The 20,398-nt window shown below is 36.6% G+C and overlaps 2 protein-coding genes and 1 non-coding gene across 3 annotated transcripts; 1 reads left to right on the top strand and 2 right to left on the bottom strand.

Annotated features, from left to right (window-relative positions):
- Window positions 1-3,412: 3,412 nt before the first annotated feature.
- On the bottom strand, window positions 3,413-3,494 carry TRNAS-UGA (transfer RNA serine (anticodon UGA)). Its single transcript has one exon. It is a non-coding gene; the product is annotated as a tRNA-Ser (tRNA).
- A 742-nt stretch (window positions 3,495-4,236) lies between these two features.
- Window positions 4,237-20,388, top strand: LOC148171541 (uncharacterized). The gene is made up of 3 exons (XM_088041732.1): window positions 4,237-4,526; window positions 13,299-13,507; window positions 19,814-20,388. Exons 1-3 carry the CDS (start codon window positions 4,415-4,417, stop codon window positions 20,348-20,350), a joined length of 858 nt encoding a protein of 285 aa, XP_087897858.1. The 5' UTR covers window positions 4,237-4,414; the 3' UTR covers window positions 20,351-20,388.
- Window positions 14,816-19,173, bottom strand: LOC148171542 (uncharacterized). The gene is made up of 5 exons (XM_088041182.1): window positions 15,299-19,173; window positions 15,202-15,224; window positions 15,068-15,149; window positions 14,956-15,001; window positions 14,816-14,899 (listed from the first exon to the last, which is right to left on the bottom strand). The coding sequence occupies exons 1-5, from the start codon at window positions 19,171-19,173 to the stop codon at window positions 14,816-14,818; spliced, it is 4,110 nt and encodes a 1,369-aa protein (XP_087897308.1).
- Window positions 20,389-20,398: the final 10 nt, after the last annotated feature.

The following is a 20,398-nucleotide window of genomic DNA, read 5'->3' as shown; positions in this document are numbered from 1 at the left end:
GCGCCTCCACCATTTTTTGGCCAAATATAAAGCTGCAGTCATGCGTTGAAAACTTCCTAATTTGATGGTATTAAGAATACAACAAAAATGCGATTAAGTAAAATGGAAATGAAACAAACCCCTCGCTTAATCTCATCACGAATACAAGCTTTTCAAATTAAAATTCAATATTATTCTCCTCGGAAATTAGCAAATGGAGAAAATGAAAGTTCAGAACGGAAGATTGGTTGCATTAGTATTTGATTGAATTTATAAAAGTTTCAGAGTGGAAATGAACTGAATCGAATCCACTTAAGCTTTGTTTCATGGTGATAATTTTAACTCTTTTCTTTCTGGGTACTAAAAAGGCAACAAATCTGCGTTGTTTTTATTCAGCTAATTTCGTATGAAACAGTGAAAAATGCCGCCTGTGAATTCTGCTGTCCTCAGCTTGGACCAGCGCCAAAGTAAAGTTAGTCTAGGGAGGATAAAATCGTTGCAGCTTTCGAAATTATCGCTTAGTTATAATCTTTATAGTTTGGAAAGTTTAAGTTAACTGGTGTATAAAGATCATTTTAAAGAAAATGGTGAAAGGACAATCCCGTTAAAACTCAGAAAAATATTTGTTTAGAAAACTTGTTTTTCTTTCCCTGAAACGCCGATTTTGTTTTCCAACACATAAAAGCCGAAGTCGAAGTCCACACTTCCACTTTTATTGCGTCATTTTCACGACCTTCGTCTAAATCCGTCTTCTCTGACATTTATGTCTTGCAGAGTTGAATTCGCACGTTTTTGATTTGTACAAACTTCTGCTGGCTCCATCAATTTTTCCCCACATTGGCGAAGCTAAAAATAACTCTCCTTTGATATCTTTAATGCACTCATCGATTTTAATATCTAGGTAACAAACACAGACACAACTCCATCCCCGAAAGGTCGTTGGCCAACATCGCATGATAAAACACCCCAAGCCTCGCACCCCCGCCTCCATCCATCGAATTACCTCAATTAACCTCCCTGAAAAAAATCTCGCAGATCTCGGAACAAAAGGTATTGTATGCACCGCCACCATTCTCTTGTTTCCCGTTGTCATGCCATCGCTGCCACCGCCATTTCCGCAAATTAAACCGAGCAAATGCAACAAAAGGAGTTATAGACGAAGTAAAATTCCAATGAAATTTTGACCACAATTGATCATCTCGAGCTAAACGATGTTATCGCATGTTAGGCAAACCATTTTTTTTTTGTTACAAACAGGAAATGTCCTAAATCCGGGTCACACTGTCCCCAAAAAATGACAATATGACCTACATAGCCGCATTTGCGATAAATAAAAATGAATCGTAAAGGTTACAAAATGTGAATGTGTTCAGCGTCGAAGATTCCCACAGGACAAATTCAATACCGGGGGTGGCACGATCACGTGACGTTCTACCCCTGCAGTCGTGACGTCACAGGGTCGAAATGACGTCTTGAGTATTTATATTCTGGTCGTAAAAGGGATAAAAATAAATGTTGGAGAGAGTGGACAGTCTAAGCGGCTTTCTAGGTATTTTATGGCGGAATTTACCTAAATAAGAATAGGAGCTAATTAAATTTTCAACACGCAGGTAATTTATTTTTTAGAAGGTGACATTATAAGTTTCTATTGATGATGTTGTAGTAAATTTAATTACATTTTATGACAGCGCAATAATTATTCTAATTAAACAGCTAACTAGCCGAGCGTGTTAAAACGGAAATTTTCGTGACCATTGTTCTGTTGATGTATTGTTGGTTATATAACTCATTTTATTTTCTGAAGTTCTTAGTTCTTGTTGAAAATTCTGTAACACACTTAAACGTCTCTAAACTAATACAACTACCAAATTTCATTGCTTTAACGTTAAATCCGTTGGAGTTACATAATTTATTCTATTTATAAATAAAAAATTCTAGGATTTTTACTTTTTGTTCTAAAATTATGAAATTCAATACCCACAATAAACGCCTCTACACAATAAATCTAACAAATGTAATTGCTCTTTAAACTGTAAAGTTGCGAAATTTAATAGAAAATTTTGATTTTGCAATGACTCGTACAAAGAAAAAATTCTAAAGTTTGTACTTCTTGTTTTAAAATTATATAATTTAATTGCTCTAACTTTAAAACCGCCAAAATTACAGAATTTAATAGAAAATTATGAATTTTAAGTTTGTCCTAAAAATTAATAATAAAATAAATAAAATTTTTTACCATATTTTCTAAAATTCTGCATTTTAACACACTTAATAAATGCCTCGATACAAATACGACCACCAAATTTCATTGCTCTATTGTTAAAACTACTGGAGTTACAGAATGGAATAGAAAATTTTGAAATTTCAAGTCATTCCATAAATAAAAATTCTAAAATTTTTACTTTTTGTTTTGAAATTATGTAATTCAATACACACAATAAACGCCTCTATAGTAGTAAAATTACCAAATTCGAGAGCTCTAACTTTAAAAGTGTCGAAGTTACAGAACTTAATAAAAAAAATAATTTTCAGTTAGTTCTACCAGTAAAGAATTCTAAATTCTCAATTCTTGTTCCAAAATTCTGCAATTTAAAACACTAAATCAACGCCTCTTAGCTAATACAACCATTAAATTTCATACCTCTAATGTTAAATCTGTCGGATTTACAAGATTTAATCGAAAATCTTGCATATTAAATTTATTCAATAAATAAAAAATTCTAAAATTCTTACTTTTTGTTCTAAATTTATGTGTTTCAATACACTCAAAAAGCATCTCTACAGTAGTAAATCTGCAAAATTTGATTGCTCTAACTTTAAAACTGTCCAAGTTACGGAGTTTAATGGAAATATTAGCATGTTGAGACTCAAAAATAAAAAAAAAATAAAAAACCCTGCAGCAGAGCAACTTTTGCAATTTATAACATCGCAATTATGGAAAGAAGTTCAAACATTTCGCATATTTACAAACACCATCATAAATAACAATAAATCAAGGATTCGAGATAAACTTACTCCATTTTTGGTATCACTGTAATTATCCCGAACATAAATTTTCCCACTCGACCTTCTGATTTTCTATGGGGCCTTAATATTGATAGAAAAAAAAAATGTTTAGATGCACTGAGCTCACATTAACGCTCCAATAAATTCCACTGGATTACAACAAAAAACAAGAACATGTACACAATTTCACTTGTTTATTTATATGTTATGGTAGAATGAAACACTCTTCAAAATTAAATGTCAAGTCGATGACCTCAGGCAAAGAATTGTTAGTTTTAAATGTTATAATTACTCTCTAAAAAGTATAATTTACAACATTGGGGTCAGTGGTGTATTGTTTATTGGCACTAATAATAGTAATGATTGAAGAAATTGTGTTCAACAGCTCTGAAAATAATTGGGTGTTGGTAGCACTGCAAAAAAGGGACGCTGCGGACAGGATTCGAACCTGTGCGGGCAGAACCCAATGGATTTCAAGTCCATCTCCTTAACCACTCGGACACCGCAGCTTGTCGTTTTCAACTCGCTTCACGCATATTAAACGAACACCAAATATTCTGTCTAATTTCTCAAAAATAATAATTTGGAATTCTTTATCTTCGATGCGTCCCCCAAAAAAAATAATTACCACTTCTAACTTCACCACTGTAAAAAAAACGGTTTTCCACTACCGCATTTTTTATGTATTGTCACTAAATTACTACCTTCCTTCTAATCTTTGTCATAGATGTTAAAAAAATGTCATTACCGTTCAAAGCCCCCGCGATTACACCATGAATCGTCCCGAGTTCATTTACATCAAATATTCAACAAATTCTCCCAAAATAAGTCGATTATCCGCACACTCCACGTCTCTTCTAACTTTACAACTGTAATTAAAGCCTCGACCCTCATAGTCATAATACACGAAATTACAACGACACACACAATAATTCATTCGGAAAAAATTCAGTTCTTTGCAGTGGCGGAGGCTTGGGACAGAAGAACCAAAACGGCGCCTAGGCGGCCTTGCATTTTTTCGAAGTTGGTACCCTTCAAGCCCTTCAGACAGACCTGCCACTACATTTCAAATTTTTAATCGAAAACGTAAGTACTCAGACGGTTTCATATTCATATCGCGTCCTTTTTTTTTTCTTCGCCGTGTCTAAATGACAGGTAGTCTAGCCCCGTCACATCACCTATTTCAAGAAACGCCGTAAATCGTCTCCAGACAATAAGCAGTCCCTTATCTGCAGAGAGGGGGTACCCCAGCCCAACGGCTCGATGTCCCACTCATAATCAGAGTGCCTGGGGACATCGTCGACAGGCAGCTGTTTAGTCCTCGTGATCGCGCGCGCTAGTACAAATCGTGAAAGTTCCATTCAAGTTTCTCCCACAAAAATGGCAAGAAAACCGTGTGGTGTCACTAGTGACAGTGGAAAACAATAAGATGCTGGTAGCCACCCCTTTCAATAACTTTAATACACCCCCAAGAGTCATCTCGGAAGTGAAGAAGAATTATGCTAGCAACAATTTGATCGACTTCAGGCCCAAATTGGCAGGTAATAAACAGGGTGAGGGGTGACAAAGCGTGTGATTTGGTTAAGACGAGATTAAATGCAGGCCAACGGTTGTTCGGGGTAAAAACACAAAGGAAATTGGGGTTAATTTGGAAAAAAAGTCTTCGAGTTACAGTCGTGAGCATTTTTAACGAGACGCTTTGGACTAAAAAATTAATTGAAGCTTGCGTCAACGCAATTAAGTGGCGCTCTTAAAGAGGGTAAATAAAAACAAATCCCTCTCTGTTCATGATGGACTGAATTATGTCTGGTATTCATCTTTAATTGAATTGAGGCTGATACGCCACTGACTCAATTACCACGAAATAGCATTCATTTACATACAGAGTTGTTCAAATATTTTGTAATGTTGACAGGAACTAAAATAGGTGCATTATCAGTATCACTGAATTGACTGGTTTTCTTATCATAAAAGTACGTGGCGGTTCATGAAATTTTTCGAAGAATTAGATAAAAAAAGAAAAATTTTCGATGCTCTGATGGGCGAACAGGAAAGTTTCGTTCGTTTTTATTGGAGACATTAAATCGGATTCGTGTAATGACTGCAATGAGCTCGAATTAATCTTGCACTTTAAGCACCGCGTTATTTCCTGGATGTTTATTGTGATTCATTTCGGTAGTGATATAAATTAATGGAGATTTTCATTCATTTTCTCTTACTTTCTAGCAGTTCCGCGGGTCTTTTCTCTCCTCTATGCCACATTTTCCTTTTGTACTACTTTGTAATTAACTATTATTATTAAGAAATTTAATTTTACATTTTAAATTGAACGGTTTTGAATTTCAGGGCGAAAAATTTAAATTGGTTTCTGTTAAATATTAATTTGACGAAGATTGATGCTCAATAAACGAATTGGCAAGTCAAGTTTGGTAATTTCACCCTAAACTAAATCAGGTTAGCAAAAAAATTCATTTGACATAATACAATAAACTTTTTTTTTAATTTCATTAAATTGTTCATAGAAAAAAGTTGCTGGCCTTTAAAAGAGACAGTTGATTTGCTGTTAATTTTTCGCCAAATTTTTTGAATGCGACTTTCACTTCAGATCTGATTGAATTTGGAAATATTGCAGTTTCAAATTTGTGTCTTATACTGTGACCGCATTTTTGCATTTTTCTAACGTCAAATTTATTAAAAATTGTTTTACTAAGATGGAAAATGCGAGGATTTTAATTTTGAAGCATTTTTCAAGCAATTTGCGCCGACAATTGATAGTTACTGACATTTATGTTGAGTTTTGGTTTGAATTTAAAACGTCAAGCATTCATTTAGGAAAATTTTATCGGTTGGAAAATAGATTGGTAGCACCACATTGAAGATTGAAATGTCAGAATTTTTTGCTTCTGTAAATTTTTACTGTAATTTACTTAATCAGTTTATCTTTATTATTTTCGAAGGTTATTAGCTTTTATAAAGGCACACGATTTGACACAATTGACATTTATGCAGTGATGCCAACTAGCAAAATAAAACCAACTACACTAATTGTCACGTTTCACTTCCTAGACTTTCAAAAGATGATTTTCTTGTCGCAAATGAGTATCAGAAATGACTGGTAACAAATTAAATTGCCATTGGAATATTAGCAACAAAAACGTATTACACGATAAAAATTTTAAAATTTGTGCTGTTGGGTAAATATTTGCAACCTAAGCCAACTGTACCTGCTTTGTTTTGAATGTTTTCCTCTTAATTGTAACCCTTTCTTTAATAAGAGATTTTCTTTTAGGAAAATGTTTCTTTACTCATTTAGGAAAAGTATTTTCCACTTAACAGTGGATTTATTTTCATTGTGTTTTAATACATTGTTTTTTGATCTTTAGAAAATTTCCAATCCTAGATTTCTAGACCTAATATTTAGAATGGCTGAAGTGACTTTAAGATGCCGCTTCTAGGACGATTCTAGACTATTCATAGTCAAAATTTTTATTCAAAATTACATATTCTTGGCTCGTCGAATAAAAAATTTCTGTCTACTATACTTGATACAGATTTGAAATCAACACTGAACTTTAGATTAGAAACGCCACTTTCGCACAAATTTCCTGTAAACGAGTATAATTAAGTGATTTTTCGAATCAGACACTTCCTTCACCATACAAAAGAAAGACAGTTTAATATAATTTGACGTTTCTATTACAACTTAATAATGTAAATATCAATCAATTAGTGTAAACTGCATGCAAATTATTCTCCTAATGGCACCTTACGAAACCTTTTCCATTTATCAAACTACCTGTGTGATGTAACAAAAATCAAATACTTAATTAAACTAATATAAATCAATTATTCCCGCTTAGTTGAAGTTTGAAGGCTAATTTTCGACACTGCGTAATCTTCTAGATCAAATTTTTTCATGCCTTATCTCGAGGTAAAACGAGCTTTAACATTATCAGCGATCCTATTTTTAATTCTTTTACCGAAACTGATACGTTTTATCAGAAGGTCCATCGAAATCAGAATTTGCACTATGAGTAATCAGGTCGTTAAAATTGACTTGGTGAAATTGGTGTTTATGACATTAAATTATTGACGACCAAAACAGATGGTCGGGTGTACATGAACGCATTATCTTTGGCAAATATTTGAAGTTGCCAATCTTGGAATGTTAGGACGTAGAAAAATTCTTATCTATTAATGGAAATTTGGGATGCGTCTATTTAATTAACTTTTAAAATTGTTCAGTCATTTTCGGACACCTCGTTGTAGCAAATCTAAACGCTTGATTGTTGCTTAATTATTTCTTAATTAAAACAGAAAAAATGCATGACTCAGATTAAAACACAGCTGCGAATCTCATTATAAAATGCAACTGATCATGGGATTTCAAAGATATCTTAACAATGTGGGGATTTCGTTGTGTTTAATATTTCTGATAGTGATGAAAACCCGCCGTAAAATAAATCACAGTTACATTCGAAATAATTGGGCCGTTAATTTTAAGAGCGTAAGGTTCATATTCCTTATTTGCTTGCACTTCACAATAAATTGAAACACAATAGACGTGACTAATATCCATACAATTTCGCCATAAATTATTTATTAATTTTTTAGGACCCGTAATTATAACGAATTTTGGGAGTGTAAGTTCTTATAAATTATTATGGGCGAAGTTGCTTCTGTCCCGCCTCTCGCCCACGCCACTGATATTGAATCCTATAAATGTTTGCTTGATCGGAAAATAATAAAATTATTTAAATACTTTTGACTTGTCCAATAACTTTGTCAAATTAGAACAAGAAACACAATTTTTACAATTTTTTTTTAGACGCCTCAAAAATTTTCTATGTAATTACGTCACTGCCACAGTTTTGATCCCAAAACTATAAAATTTAGATGCTTTGCTACTTCTAACTTGTTCATTAAGTGTGCCGAATTACAAAATTTAAGAACAAGAAATACAATTTTTAGAAAATTTTATTATTAGGCGCACCAAAAATGTCTACAGTTTTCTATACAATTCCGTAACTTCTGCTGTTTTAATTTTAAAACAATAAAATTTAGAGGTTTTACTACTTTTGACTTGTTCGATGACTGTGTCAAATTACAAAATTTTAGAACAAACCAACAATTACTACCATTTTGTAACTTTTGCAGTTTTAATTCTAAAACAATAAATTTTGGAGGTTTAACTTCTCCGACAAATAAAAAAAAATGTTTCATAATATTTTGAGCTATCCTGTTTTCCTAGTTGTCCTGTTTAATAACAAGTAATTTATTAGTTTTACATTGACGTGCTAATGATCTTCCTGCAATTAGCCTCCGCATTTCATAATTTGGATGAGTAACATAACTAGCAATTAACACTGATGGACTCTTGAAGATGAACATGTTAAAACAACAAGTGGTTTCAATGTGATAAAAAAAATCGCCGCTTTAAAATAACAATAATTTAATAATATCAGTAGTAATTTAATTACAATTGCTAATCTGATCTTTTAAGCTTAATTTTTTTATAAATGGCAACTTTCCTGTATAATCATCGATTATTGATTAGTTTTTTCATTGACGCGCTAACAATCTTCTCACAATTAGCCTCAGCGGTTTCATAATTTGGAAGAGTAACAAAACCGTCAATTAACGCTGATGGCTTCTTCAGATAAGCAAATCGTGAGAAAGTTCCAACAATAAACCGATATTTAAATGACATTTTATCCGCGCTTTCCACTAATATCCTGAAAACATGTAATTTATTACAACGCGCCATTTTCTTAACCTCGAAATGTCAGCGTGTGAGACTCACGTGACTGCTCATCCCTAGCCGACTTCGATTGGGAAATTTTCGTGTCGCAATAAACGAACCTTATTGTTAAATACTTTAGGTGCGGCTTGTACTTTAATTTTTTAATGGCTCTTACACTACTACACACACGTACTCATAATCGTTACATCAATAATTCATGGTGTTGTATAATGAGAACCCGTGAGGAATCTTCAAGTTTTTACCATTGAAGACATGGGAATTCTATGGAGATCCGCATCTTTAGAGTAAGTGAAAAGGTGGTGTTCAATGCCACAGCGAAAAAAATGCGATGCAGTCGTGCCGATTATGGCGAATAATTATTATTGAGCAATTTGAATGGGACTCAAGGATTCGAAGCAGCATGCGGAAACTTTAATTTTAAGAAATAAAACAAAGTAAAAGTTAAAAGAAGCGAACAGGAAAACCTGCTCGCATGTAAACTAATTGTCGGAAATGGTTTGACCCGTTTATGTAACGAGTGTAATTTACAGTTTTACTAATAAATCTCAATCGATGATCATCGATTGTGCTTCACACCATTTTGATGGTAATTATACCGTTCTATTTACCACGCCCATCTAACCACAGCGCGGCAATGACAAAGATAATTACCATCAAATTAACTCAATGTTTACAATAGAACATTCATTGTCGATAAGAAAACAAACTTTGTTAATAATAAAGCTTTTTAGTGCCGCCACTGTTTGCTTTTTACCACATCTGGAGCGAGGAATTTAATCCAACGACGAACGTCGTTTTTTTTCCTTGGTGATGATCAAAGGATTGTTATTGTTGATATTGAAAAATCGAATTGCAACCGACTTTGAACGGTTTCCGGTGATCTTTAGCTGCGTTTATCTCGGTTTATTTAAATAGAAAACAACAGATTATTTTATAACGTTAATAAAAGCGTATCATTGCCTTTTTCAAGTCGCTACCATTAACCTTCCCTCGAACAGGAACAATGCATTTAAATTGTTGGCAATGCACTTTGATGGGGTCATGCAATCGGGTCAGAAGATCAAAGTGTCGCTTGTATTAACTTTGCGGTGTTTGTAGACTAATGTTTGTTTTCGATATTTCCAAATATTTTAAGTGTACGTGACCTTAGCCACATTATTGTCCATAATGGTACCTTCTAAGAACTGGTAAGAAGATAAGCCCACGACGAGACGGCGCGGCCAAGAAAACCCTTCGACATTTATATTGATACACTCTCTCTCACTTACGTAAGCTACACAAAGAACTAATAATAATAACTTTCAATGTTAATACATGAAGGTTACCGTTAAACCTCCATCGTTCGTTTTTTGGGCCACTTTTCGGTTCAGCGCCAGCGACCTGATTTACGACCATCACTATGATTTCTATATAAATCCGATTGTTTCGCTTTCAACAAGTTTTCCACATGGTAATGACCACTGCAAAAAACGGTACAATCGTGCCAACAATTACAGCAATTACCTCGCCAACAATGATCGAAAGTTTGTCAGGGAATTTTCGTTCGACTCGTCTATTGGAATGAGATGTGAATGGGGCCCAGGAAGTGGTAGCGACACCACCCGCAAAAAATGTATTGTTTGGTGACCAAGGGGTGCATAACGGCGGCGCCGGGGAGACTTGGCGATACGCATGTTGTTGTTGCGTGGAGAAACAAGAATTTTATTTATAGTTCTATGCATATTCAATGGTATTCCTCCGCGTTTTTGCGTAATGTCACTTTCAACATCTGCTTTTTAGAGCGCAAATTGTGAGCAAGTGAGTTTTATTGTCCGAAAATGATAGGATCAGGCGAAATCATTGAATGGGAATTTGGGGGGCCTTGAATTAATCATATTGTGTGTCATAAATTTATAAATTTAATAAATTCGTGGCCAGAATGCCACTTCGTGTGCCAGAAGTTTGGTTTTTGGGGTGTTTGTTAATTTGAAATTTGGTAATTTTTTTATTTAGTAAAGGCGCCAAGATTTAATTATTATTTTAGTCCTCCAAGTGTTTATGCCATAAACTTGGCATTTGTAGATTCATAATTATAAAATTTGGCACAATTTCTGCTTTAATCTTTTTTATTAGTGTGCCAAATTTTAATACAACTGATCACAAATTGACTTTTTTGCAGATCTTGATTTTAGTAGAAACGAAAAATCTCCTGTTTACGCTATAAATATCATAATTTTGGAATTTTTAGGTTTATGACTACAAAATTTGGCACACTGAGAGATAAAAACGTACTTATTAGGTATGCCAGAAGTCCAAACTATGAATGAAAACTTAGAGACTTTATAGCGCTTCATTTTAGGAGCAGCAAATAATATATAAGTGTGTCAAATTTCTACACAATGCCTCACAAATTGACGTTTCTGCAAGCTATTTTGGACTTTCGGCGTTTATGACTACAAACTTTGGCACAATTTCTGCGTGGAATGTGTCTTATAAATGTGCTATACTTCAAGGCAACAGATTACAAATTGATCCTCGAATTTAGTAGATACGAAAAACCTTGTGCCCTCTATAAAAATGTCATAATATTGAAACCTCGAGGTTTATAACTACAAAATTTGGCCCAACTCTTCACTCTAACATAGCCATTAAGTATACAAAAACTCAAGATAATAGATTAGGAATTATAAATTTCCCACTCGTTTCCTTGAAGCTCTCTTCCAACCAATACCTCATTATTATCCGACTTTCACTACTCATCAAAGACAGCGCTAAAACAATTTTAAAAAAGTACAAATTATTTCATTGACTAGTCATTCTCTTTATTTAATGATAATAACAATTGCAAGAACTTGTTTACAAAACTTTTGCTTCGCGCTCGAGTTTCGTGGCGTGAGAATTAAAGCTCATTGTTTGGACAATAAAACAAACGTAAAAAAGACTAATATAAAAGTGATAAATCATATCAAGTTACATAACTTTGTCCTTGCAAAATCACGGGGATTTTACACGTCAGTTTTGCTACTAGCACTTGATCTAGTACTTATTTTATCTGTCACTCTTGTTAACAACACTATTATAAAACAATTAATTAATAATTGGCAATAAACGTGATAACTACACTATTTAAAATTCTAATTGCATATCAGATGTTTACATTGGAAGTTGCTCTGTTTGCAAATTTTCTCTAACCCTATCATTTATGGTAATTTATGCATTCGTTATCGCCTGGACAAACTAAATTTAGATCTGCCTGGCGCCCTAAAGACGATAAAAATGTAACTCCGGCATCAACAAAGTAGATTTTTCCAGAAATTTGAAAGTGCCCACACGGAAATGCTAATCACGCTATTATCATGTAGGAGCTTTCAGAATTTTAATGGCTTTCGAAATGACTAAATCAAGGATGCTGAATCCAAAATTGGTGCTTAATATTCGAAATTCCGGCGTTTGAGGACTGTAAACAGTCTTTTTAGTGAGTCATGGCGTAGTTATGTTAACGAAACGATATGAGTGCTCATCACTGACTATTGTTACGAGCGGTCTTCTCAAAGGACGAAGGGATTATTGTCAAGAAGTGACCTTTTGAGACGAGGAAATTTACGACGCGATGCACATGGTACAGACTGGGCCAGATGTGGGTAAAAAATGGTCAAATCTGAGTCACTTGATGCGACTGATTCACAATAAACATCCAGGAAAGGAAGCTCTATGAGCATGACTTTTTACTTCTTATCACTGCTTCTGATTAATGACGCTCATTTGAAATTTTCAATAATTGCATGCGAGCCCGTCATTGCGTGTTATCTGATCAAAGTTGAGTGTAGCCAGAGATAATGCACTCAACTTCGTTACGCACTTCACTTTTGATCAGTCATATTTAAAACTGCGAACATTCCAACCTGTTCCGTTTCCTCTCCTCTGCCACTCCAAACAAAAGCAAAAGTGACATTGTTGTTCAACAAATCACGAAATGTGCAAATGAGCCCATTAAAATAAAGGACAAGATCACTCGACATTGACCTTGCTTCTTGTTTTTCTTCTTCGTCGTGTCGTAACACTTAACAGGTGTTCGGGACATTTAATCCCAAACATTGTGGACATTTCCGACGTGAATTATTATGCCTGTTGCGTCTTCAGGGTGTTCAACACGTGTTCTTCCTTCGTTGCAACATTCTCATTATTTTACCATTACCGATGAACTGATTATAATTGCAAATTGGGCGAGATTGAGATGTAATTACGATTTTTTGCAAAATTAGTTGAAGAGGTATTAACTCGACCTCGATACCCTCCATTTTAGGCACGCAGCCAACGCAATAATTGAGACAGGTTTTCGGTTTTTCTGCGTGTTAAAATCAAAAAGAAAACTGTATGAAACTTCGAGAAATGGAAATGGAAAGTTCACCCGGCGAATCCGTTCCACTTGCATTTATCGCTAATAACTAATAAATTCATTATTTAATTTCCTGTGTGTGTTAATTGGAACGAAATCTGGCTCTCTCTCCTCATGACGTAATTTGTCTTCATTCCGGTCCTACCCACATCTAAACTTTTGTTTATTCGCTAGGCGACCTTCTGGTTCGGGCTGCCACCGACAAGAAATGGTGGCCACGCAGGGCAACCATCCGCAATGGACAACTGCAGATTTCTGGATGCAACGGTGAAGGTGCTCCAACAGCTCTACGTCTTCCTCTAAGACATCTGAGTCTTCAAGCAGGAGCGTTGCCGAACAGTCTTTCGCTACGAAGAGGACAGAACGTGGTTTTGACAATCCAAGTAAGAGTCTAATTGTTATGCAAGAAGTAGCGTCCTACGACATTTCTTGCATTCTGGTGTGCAAGGCCATTGATTACTTGCACAACGCATACTTTCCTCATTACTAGACTAAAATCGGGTAAATTGGCTGTGGGAAGGTGAAATAAGGGAAATATCGCAACGCTGAAAAGGAAATAATGATAATTTGTAACGGGCGCATTTTTGGAATGAAAAATACAATGCGAAGTTGCGACATGGAATGACGTGTTATCAGATGAGATAATCCGTTTGAAATGGCATGTGTAAAATATTTGTCGTCGCGATTACAACTGATAACACTTTTACCAGTTGCTCAGGTAATAAAGGAATTTGTGACTGTCCGGATGACTATTATCAGTCGACAAAATCGAGCCAAATGTGGTCATATCTAACAGTCGCATTGTAAAAGAACTGGAGATTTCAAACTCTATAGCCGATCGTGAGAACGAATTATCATAATTTACAATCTGTCAGACTCATCAAACATCAGTTTATTGTTAGTCGTTAATCTGGTACTTAACTTTTCTATTTCCTAAGAAAGTGTGCTACTCAAAGAAAATTCCCATCGCACAATAATGTTCTCAACATTAAATCGCGTCTTGCAAAGAGGAAATAATTTTGAAATTATTTTTATGAAATCCACAAAAAGAATTTTTATCGTAAAAACGCAGAAAAAGTTTTTCAAATTTCTTATGTACAAATTACCACGTCTAAAGACTCTTTGGAAAAACTGTAATTTCAGAGTGGATTTATTAGAAACGTCTCAAAGCTCGCAACATTATTAACGGAGCTCGTTTCAAAAACCGAAAGAAGTTCAAAGGCGAAAAGAACTTGAGAAAAAACGGTAGAAATAGAAGCACAGGCATTGTTGTTACGGACAACATCAGAAGAATTGGTATCAACAGTGCTAATTCATTTGGTGCTGGAGGTTGAATCAGGGGATTGTCTTGACCTGAAAGTTTAAATCAACATTTAAAAAAACAGCAAAAGATTTACCTTCTGCGAAGTTTGGTGACAACAGCACAACTGGTAGTAAGAGAAATTGAAGGAAGCCCATTCTGGGGTCATGACACTGACTGAGTTTTCTCAAAGTACAGCAGTTTCGTTCGTTTTTTGATAATTTAGTACGTGATTTTGGAATGGGGAAATAAGCACGATTTTTCACCATGAAATCGAGTTTTACTGCTTGTGATTTTGTGGTTCCAAGAACTCCACTTTTCTTTCTAAAAGTGGTAAAGTCTTAGTTCTTCGAAAAGCAAGTGGGAAAGTTCACAGAACTCTTGATCCGTCCTAATCTGCTTGTCTTAATCCTCTAATTTTACTAGCGAAAGCGGTCGCTTTGAACTTAAGAAAGATAACCAAAGTGGTGTTCTTCTGCGAATTATTTCATCTTGAAATTACTGGAATTTTGATATTACTGATCAAAAAACTGTTTTTTCTTTTTGTTCTAGCCATAGGAATAATAATAATTCATAACTAAACAAACAATTTCACGAATTGGAATTGATTCTAGAAGTATTCAAATTCTTAGTATAGGTATACAGTAAAAAATGTAACGAGAGCAAAAGAAGCATATTAGTGGCCGCGTTCGGAATATTAACCTCCGAGGTGAAGCCAATCAAAACTACGGAGATCCAATAAAACAAAAAAAATATTTTCTTGCACTTTATTTTTACAATAAATATTTCTTAACAATCCTCTACTACAGTCACATAGTTTAAATTACAACAGTGCAAATTTCGTAAATTTGATAGGAAAGGAACTGCCAATTACAGCCGCAGACGCTGCATTATAGGCCCCAAAAGAGCCCACAAAAGTGCTAAGATTGGGCTCAGGAACGGTAACAATGTTAATAGTACTGGTGTTAGAGGCCCTAGTATCAGAGGAATTAGCAACAGAGGCAACAATAGAGGTAATAAAAGTGGGCGAAGGACTGCAAAGAGTTGTCCTAGCATTGATCCAACGACTGGTGCCAAGGGTCCTAGTATAGGAAGTAGAAATATAGGAAGTGCCAAGCGGAGTACTGGTGGTGGAAGAGATAGAATTAAAGGTAACAGGGATACTAGTGCTGGTAGTAACCGCACTATTTGAGGAAGCATGACTGGTCCTAACAAGGGAATTAGTAAAAGTGGTAGCAAAACAGGTTTTACAACAGGCAGGATGAAAGAAAGGAATACTCCTAGAATTGGTAGAGTTGGACCGACAACTGGTGCTAGAGGACCTAGCAGCGGAAGTACCACCAATGGAAGCAAAATAGGAAGTAGTGGTGTTGGAATCGTCAAAATTAATGGCATCAATGGTAGTAGTATCGGCAAAATTGGTGCTATAAGTGGAATAATGACTGGTATTAAAAAGATTAGTATAGGAAGAAGTAGCACTGGGAGCACAATTGGTAGCAATTGTGGCGGAATAGACGCAATCAAGGGTAGAATTGGAAGTAGAAACGGTAATAATGGTCCTAAGGACCTTAGCGATGGATTTCTCAAAAGTGGCCCCAGTAAATTTCGAATTGCTGGAGAGAAGGGACCCAATCCACTCAACCCCGGTCTTAGCAGATTTAGCAGAGGTCCTGACAATCGAGCTAGTGGGTTCAGTCCTGGATTTTGCACAAATCTTCCAATTTGCTGGAAGAATGGGCCAAGTAAACCTAGTAGCGGTGCTAATGGACCCGCTCCCGATGGACCTGGTCTTAGCAGACTTAGCAGCGGTCCTAAGAATGGGGCTTGGGGTCTCAATGGATTCAGTCCGGGATTTCGTAAAAATGGAAGCAAAAATCGTCCAAATTGTTGGAAAATGGGACCAAGTATACCGAATAGCGGTGCTAACGGACCTCCTTTCAGCAGATTTAGCAGTGGTTGCATTGACGGTAAGGGTCCTGGGAAATTCACTCCAGGATTTCGTAAAAGCGGGAGAGCAGATCTTCCAATGTTCTGAATAAATGGGCCTAGTGCTCCAAGCGCCGGTGCTAAGGGACCACCTTTTAACAGATTTAACATTGGCTGGATTGCTGGTGATCGTCCTGCTAATGGGGTTATGGGCCTCAATGGGTTTAATAGAGGATTTTGTAAAAGTGGAAGTCCAAGTTTTGCAATTTGTGGAAGAAAAGAACGAACTCTTCCAAAAAGTGGTGCTAGAGGTCCTTGAAGCCGCTCCGTAAAAGAACGAGCGATTGCCAGTATTGGTAGTAACGGACCAAGAGCCAATGCTTGGGGACCTATTATCGGAGTTAGGAACACCGGAAGTAAAATTAGTAAAATTGGGGTTGGAAGAGCCGCAATGAGGGGGAGAAGTGGCAACAACAACATCACCCTGGGCCCCAAAATCGGGAGCAACGGTCTTAGCAATGGGAGTACAACAGTCATTAACCGGATTTGTCCAGAGATGAACACAACCGGAAGCAGAGCAGGTTTCAAAAGTGGTAAAGTCAACGAAACAAACACTCCAATTAGTGGTAGAAGTGGGCCTAGAACTGGTGCTAGTGGACCTAAAAGCGGGCGTAACAATGCTGGAAGCAGAAGAGGTACCAATGGTCCTGGAAGTAGCACAAGGAATGGTAAAAGAGGGACTAATAACGGAAGTAGCGATCCCATTACCGGCATTAGCGAGCCAAGTACCGGAAGTAACAGTACTGGAAGCAAAGCCATTAACAGTGGTGTTGGAAGAGTCAAAATCAAAGGCAGAACTGGGGCTATTCTTGGTAAAATTGGAGCCAGAATTGGTAACAGTGGTTTTAAAGAGTCTAATCGGCGGAGGACTCGGAAGAGTAGAACTGGATAGATAAAAGGTTTCATAAGAGATGGTATAAATGAAAGGATAACTCCTAATAACGGACCTATGATTGGTGTCAAAGGACCTAACACCGGAGAGAGTAACATAGGAACAACAATCGGTATGAGCGGTTTTGGAAGAGAAGTAATCAAAGGCAGTAATGGAAGTATCACTGTCACCAATGAAGGCACTCTTAGAGTCAGAGCAGGGAGGAACGGTTGTATCAATGGGGGTAAACTGGGTATCAATCGACCAAATATCACAAGAAGTAAAAGAGGAAGCAATGCAGGTTTCACAAACGGCAGAATGAATGAAAGAACCATTCCGATCAGTGGACCTAAAGTTGGTGCTGCTTGACCTAAAATCGGAGCTAAAAGCACAGGAAGCAAAACAGGGAGTAATGGTCCCGGGAGAGCTAAAATCAAAGGGAGCAATGGCGCCGCTACTCGAATTATCGGACCAAAGAATGGTTGCCACGGTCCTAGAAACTGGTTTATTATGTTGATCAACTGCTCCAACAAAGGGGATAATAAAAGTGGATTCATGAACGGTTTTAACAATGGCAAGATAAATGAAACAAACCTTCCTAGGACTGGTAAGAGTGGACCTACCACCGGTGCCAAGGGACCTAGAACAGGAAGTAATAAAAATGGAAGCAAAATTGGAACTAAATTTATGGGAAGCGCCAAAATCAAAGGCAAATACGGGATTAGTAATGGTAGTACCGGACCTAAGATTGGTGCCAAGGGTCCTAACAAAGGAAGTAGGAGTGGAATCAGTAACAAAAAGAAGAAAACAGGTTCTAATGGTTGTAACACATACAAGAGGCTTTGGGAATTAAGAGAAGGAAGGGCTAGTGATAGTAATGGGGCTATACCACGTAATGGAGAATTGAGGAGACCTGGTAGACTTGGTAGCAACCTGGGAAGCAGAAGGATTGACAGCGGTCCAAGGAGTGATAGCACGGGCGTCAAAATTGTCGGAAGAAGTGGTAGCAGTAACGGTAGTAGAGGCGACAATGGTCTTTTCTGTAGCTCACGAAGTAACTTCATTATTCCAGCCGGTAAAAGTGGAAACACCAATTGACCGAAAATGACTGGCAAACGCGTCAACAAAACCAACACTCTAGCAATGATCGGTGCTTTCAAACCTCTTGGAATGAAGTTAGTCGGTGAAAAAACATTTTTCATGACACTTATAGTCGGTGTAATCAAAGCCGCAATTGGTGGTAGTTCCATGAGAGACGTCGTCAAAGGCACCCATAATGGTAACACAGCTATAAGTTGCAACACGGTTCTAAAGAATTGCAATATTCCGGCTACCGGTAGTGGTAGAGCTTGTTTAAACGTCAAAAGAATTAACAGACTTACAAGCAATGTGGGGATTGACAAGTTCTTTCCTGACAAATACTTAACAATCGAGCCTTGTGCCAGATAGCGCAGAAAAAGAGGCGTTAGAGGTCCGGCTAAGGTTGCAACGGCAGCCACTGCTTGTCCTAGAGGTGCGGTCTGAAGCAGTTTCGGCAATCCTTCGAAGGGAAGAGCGAACAAGTTTATGATCTGAGGCAAAATTGGATCTATGCTTTGGACTATTCTTCTAAGAACATCTTTGAAGAGAAGAAGTCGTGGAGATTCCAGTGGTGGATTCAGAGCGGCCAATAGAACCAATCCTGGGGGGCCCAGTCTTTTCAAGAACGAGACGAAAAGTGGTGCTACCAAAGGGGCGACTTGAGTTGAAAACGGTATTGAAACCAGAGGATTATCAGAGTCACCTAAAACTGTCTGTAACTCCCTGAAATGTATTAATTCGAGATTACCGTTGGCGGATGTTGATGGTAACAGCAGTGCCACCAGCAGTAAAACAAATTTCTCCCAAATCATGATGGATTCTGTTGGGGAGTGTTCAGAGTCGGGGCTATTTCTGCGTTTTATAATTTAAGATTATTTTGTACGTGTTTTTTGGAATGGAAAATTAGCACGAATTTTGATTAGCATAAACCAAAGGTTCGCGTACTCAAGATTAATTATTTAGAGCCAAAAAATTGGAGAAAATCTCTTTCGTAATTGAATTAACATCAATCATCATCGCAACGACTCCACGCTCACGTTTTTAGAACTTATTTTATTACCCTTTTAGTCACAGTAAAAACTCTAACTTTAATAATTCTTGACGACAAAATAATTTTATTTACTTTAAACCAAAGAATGAAAAAAATTAATGACCGTCTAAACTTGGAGCGGCCTTCGCAACATGATTGCAGGTCCTAAAATAATAACATATTGCAAGAGTGACAAACACCACCACTTAACTCTAATTTTCAAAGTTAGAACTTGTAAAAAACAATTTTGCAGAAGAGAAGAATTTGAAATAAAAACAGAAAGTTATTGAATATTAACCTTAATAGAGATAACACGCTGTCAATAACTTTTTTGTGGGCCAAATTTTATATCTTTTTTATTGAGGCAACATAAACAACAATTAGGACGAAACAAATCAGCGTCTAATTTCCTATTTTTCCAGACTGCTAATGACCGTTCTTTCGAGGCCTGGGTGAAAACCATCGCCATCGAGCTAATCCGCCAGACTCCTCTCGACGATGTGAAGTACCTCGACATTTTCACCCTCGCCAACTACTGGGGGCAAAAATCCACCAATAAAGACTGCAACTCCAATTACATAGAACCAGTAGATTCTCCATGCTCCGCTTGCAACAACAACGAAATCACCAACGAAGAACGAACCATCGAAAACTTATTTAAGAAGTGTCAAGACTCCGAGAGTTACGTCCCAGTTAAAGAGAAACTTATTCTCTTTGAGTCGTTATGTAAATTTGGCAGGAAAGTTCGAAGTACTGAAGATGTTTCTTGTAAGACTGCTGTAGGGACGAAACGTGCACGTTCGATGCACGATTTGACCAACATCAATGGCTACAGTGCCGTTCGAGAAATTTGTAAATATTTTGAAGTAAAGTGTGAGGCAACTGTTGATAGATATGGGACAATCGGGCGGTTTAACCGCTCGGACTCGCATTTGAATAGTGTTCAGAAACCGTTTTAGTTTAGTTTTTGTTAATTTAATACACAAATTTTACAGTTTTTTCGTGTT

The sequence above is a fragment of the Gnatocerus cornutus genome, chromosome 7 (genome assembly GCF_029298725.1).
Source record: "Gnatocerus cornutus isolate USDA-ARS CGAHR chromosome 7, icGnaCorn1.1, whole genome shotgun sequence".
Taxonomy (NCBI): Eukaryota; Metazoa; Arthropoda; class Insecta; order Coleoptera; family Tenebrionidae; genus Gnatocerus; species Gnatocerus cornutus.
Note: the sequence above shows the minus strand (reverse complement) of the source record. Positions and strands in the feature narration are given on the sequence as shown.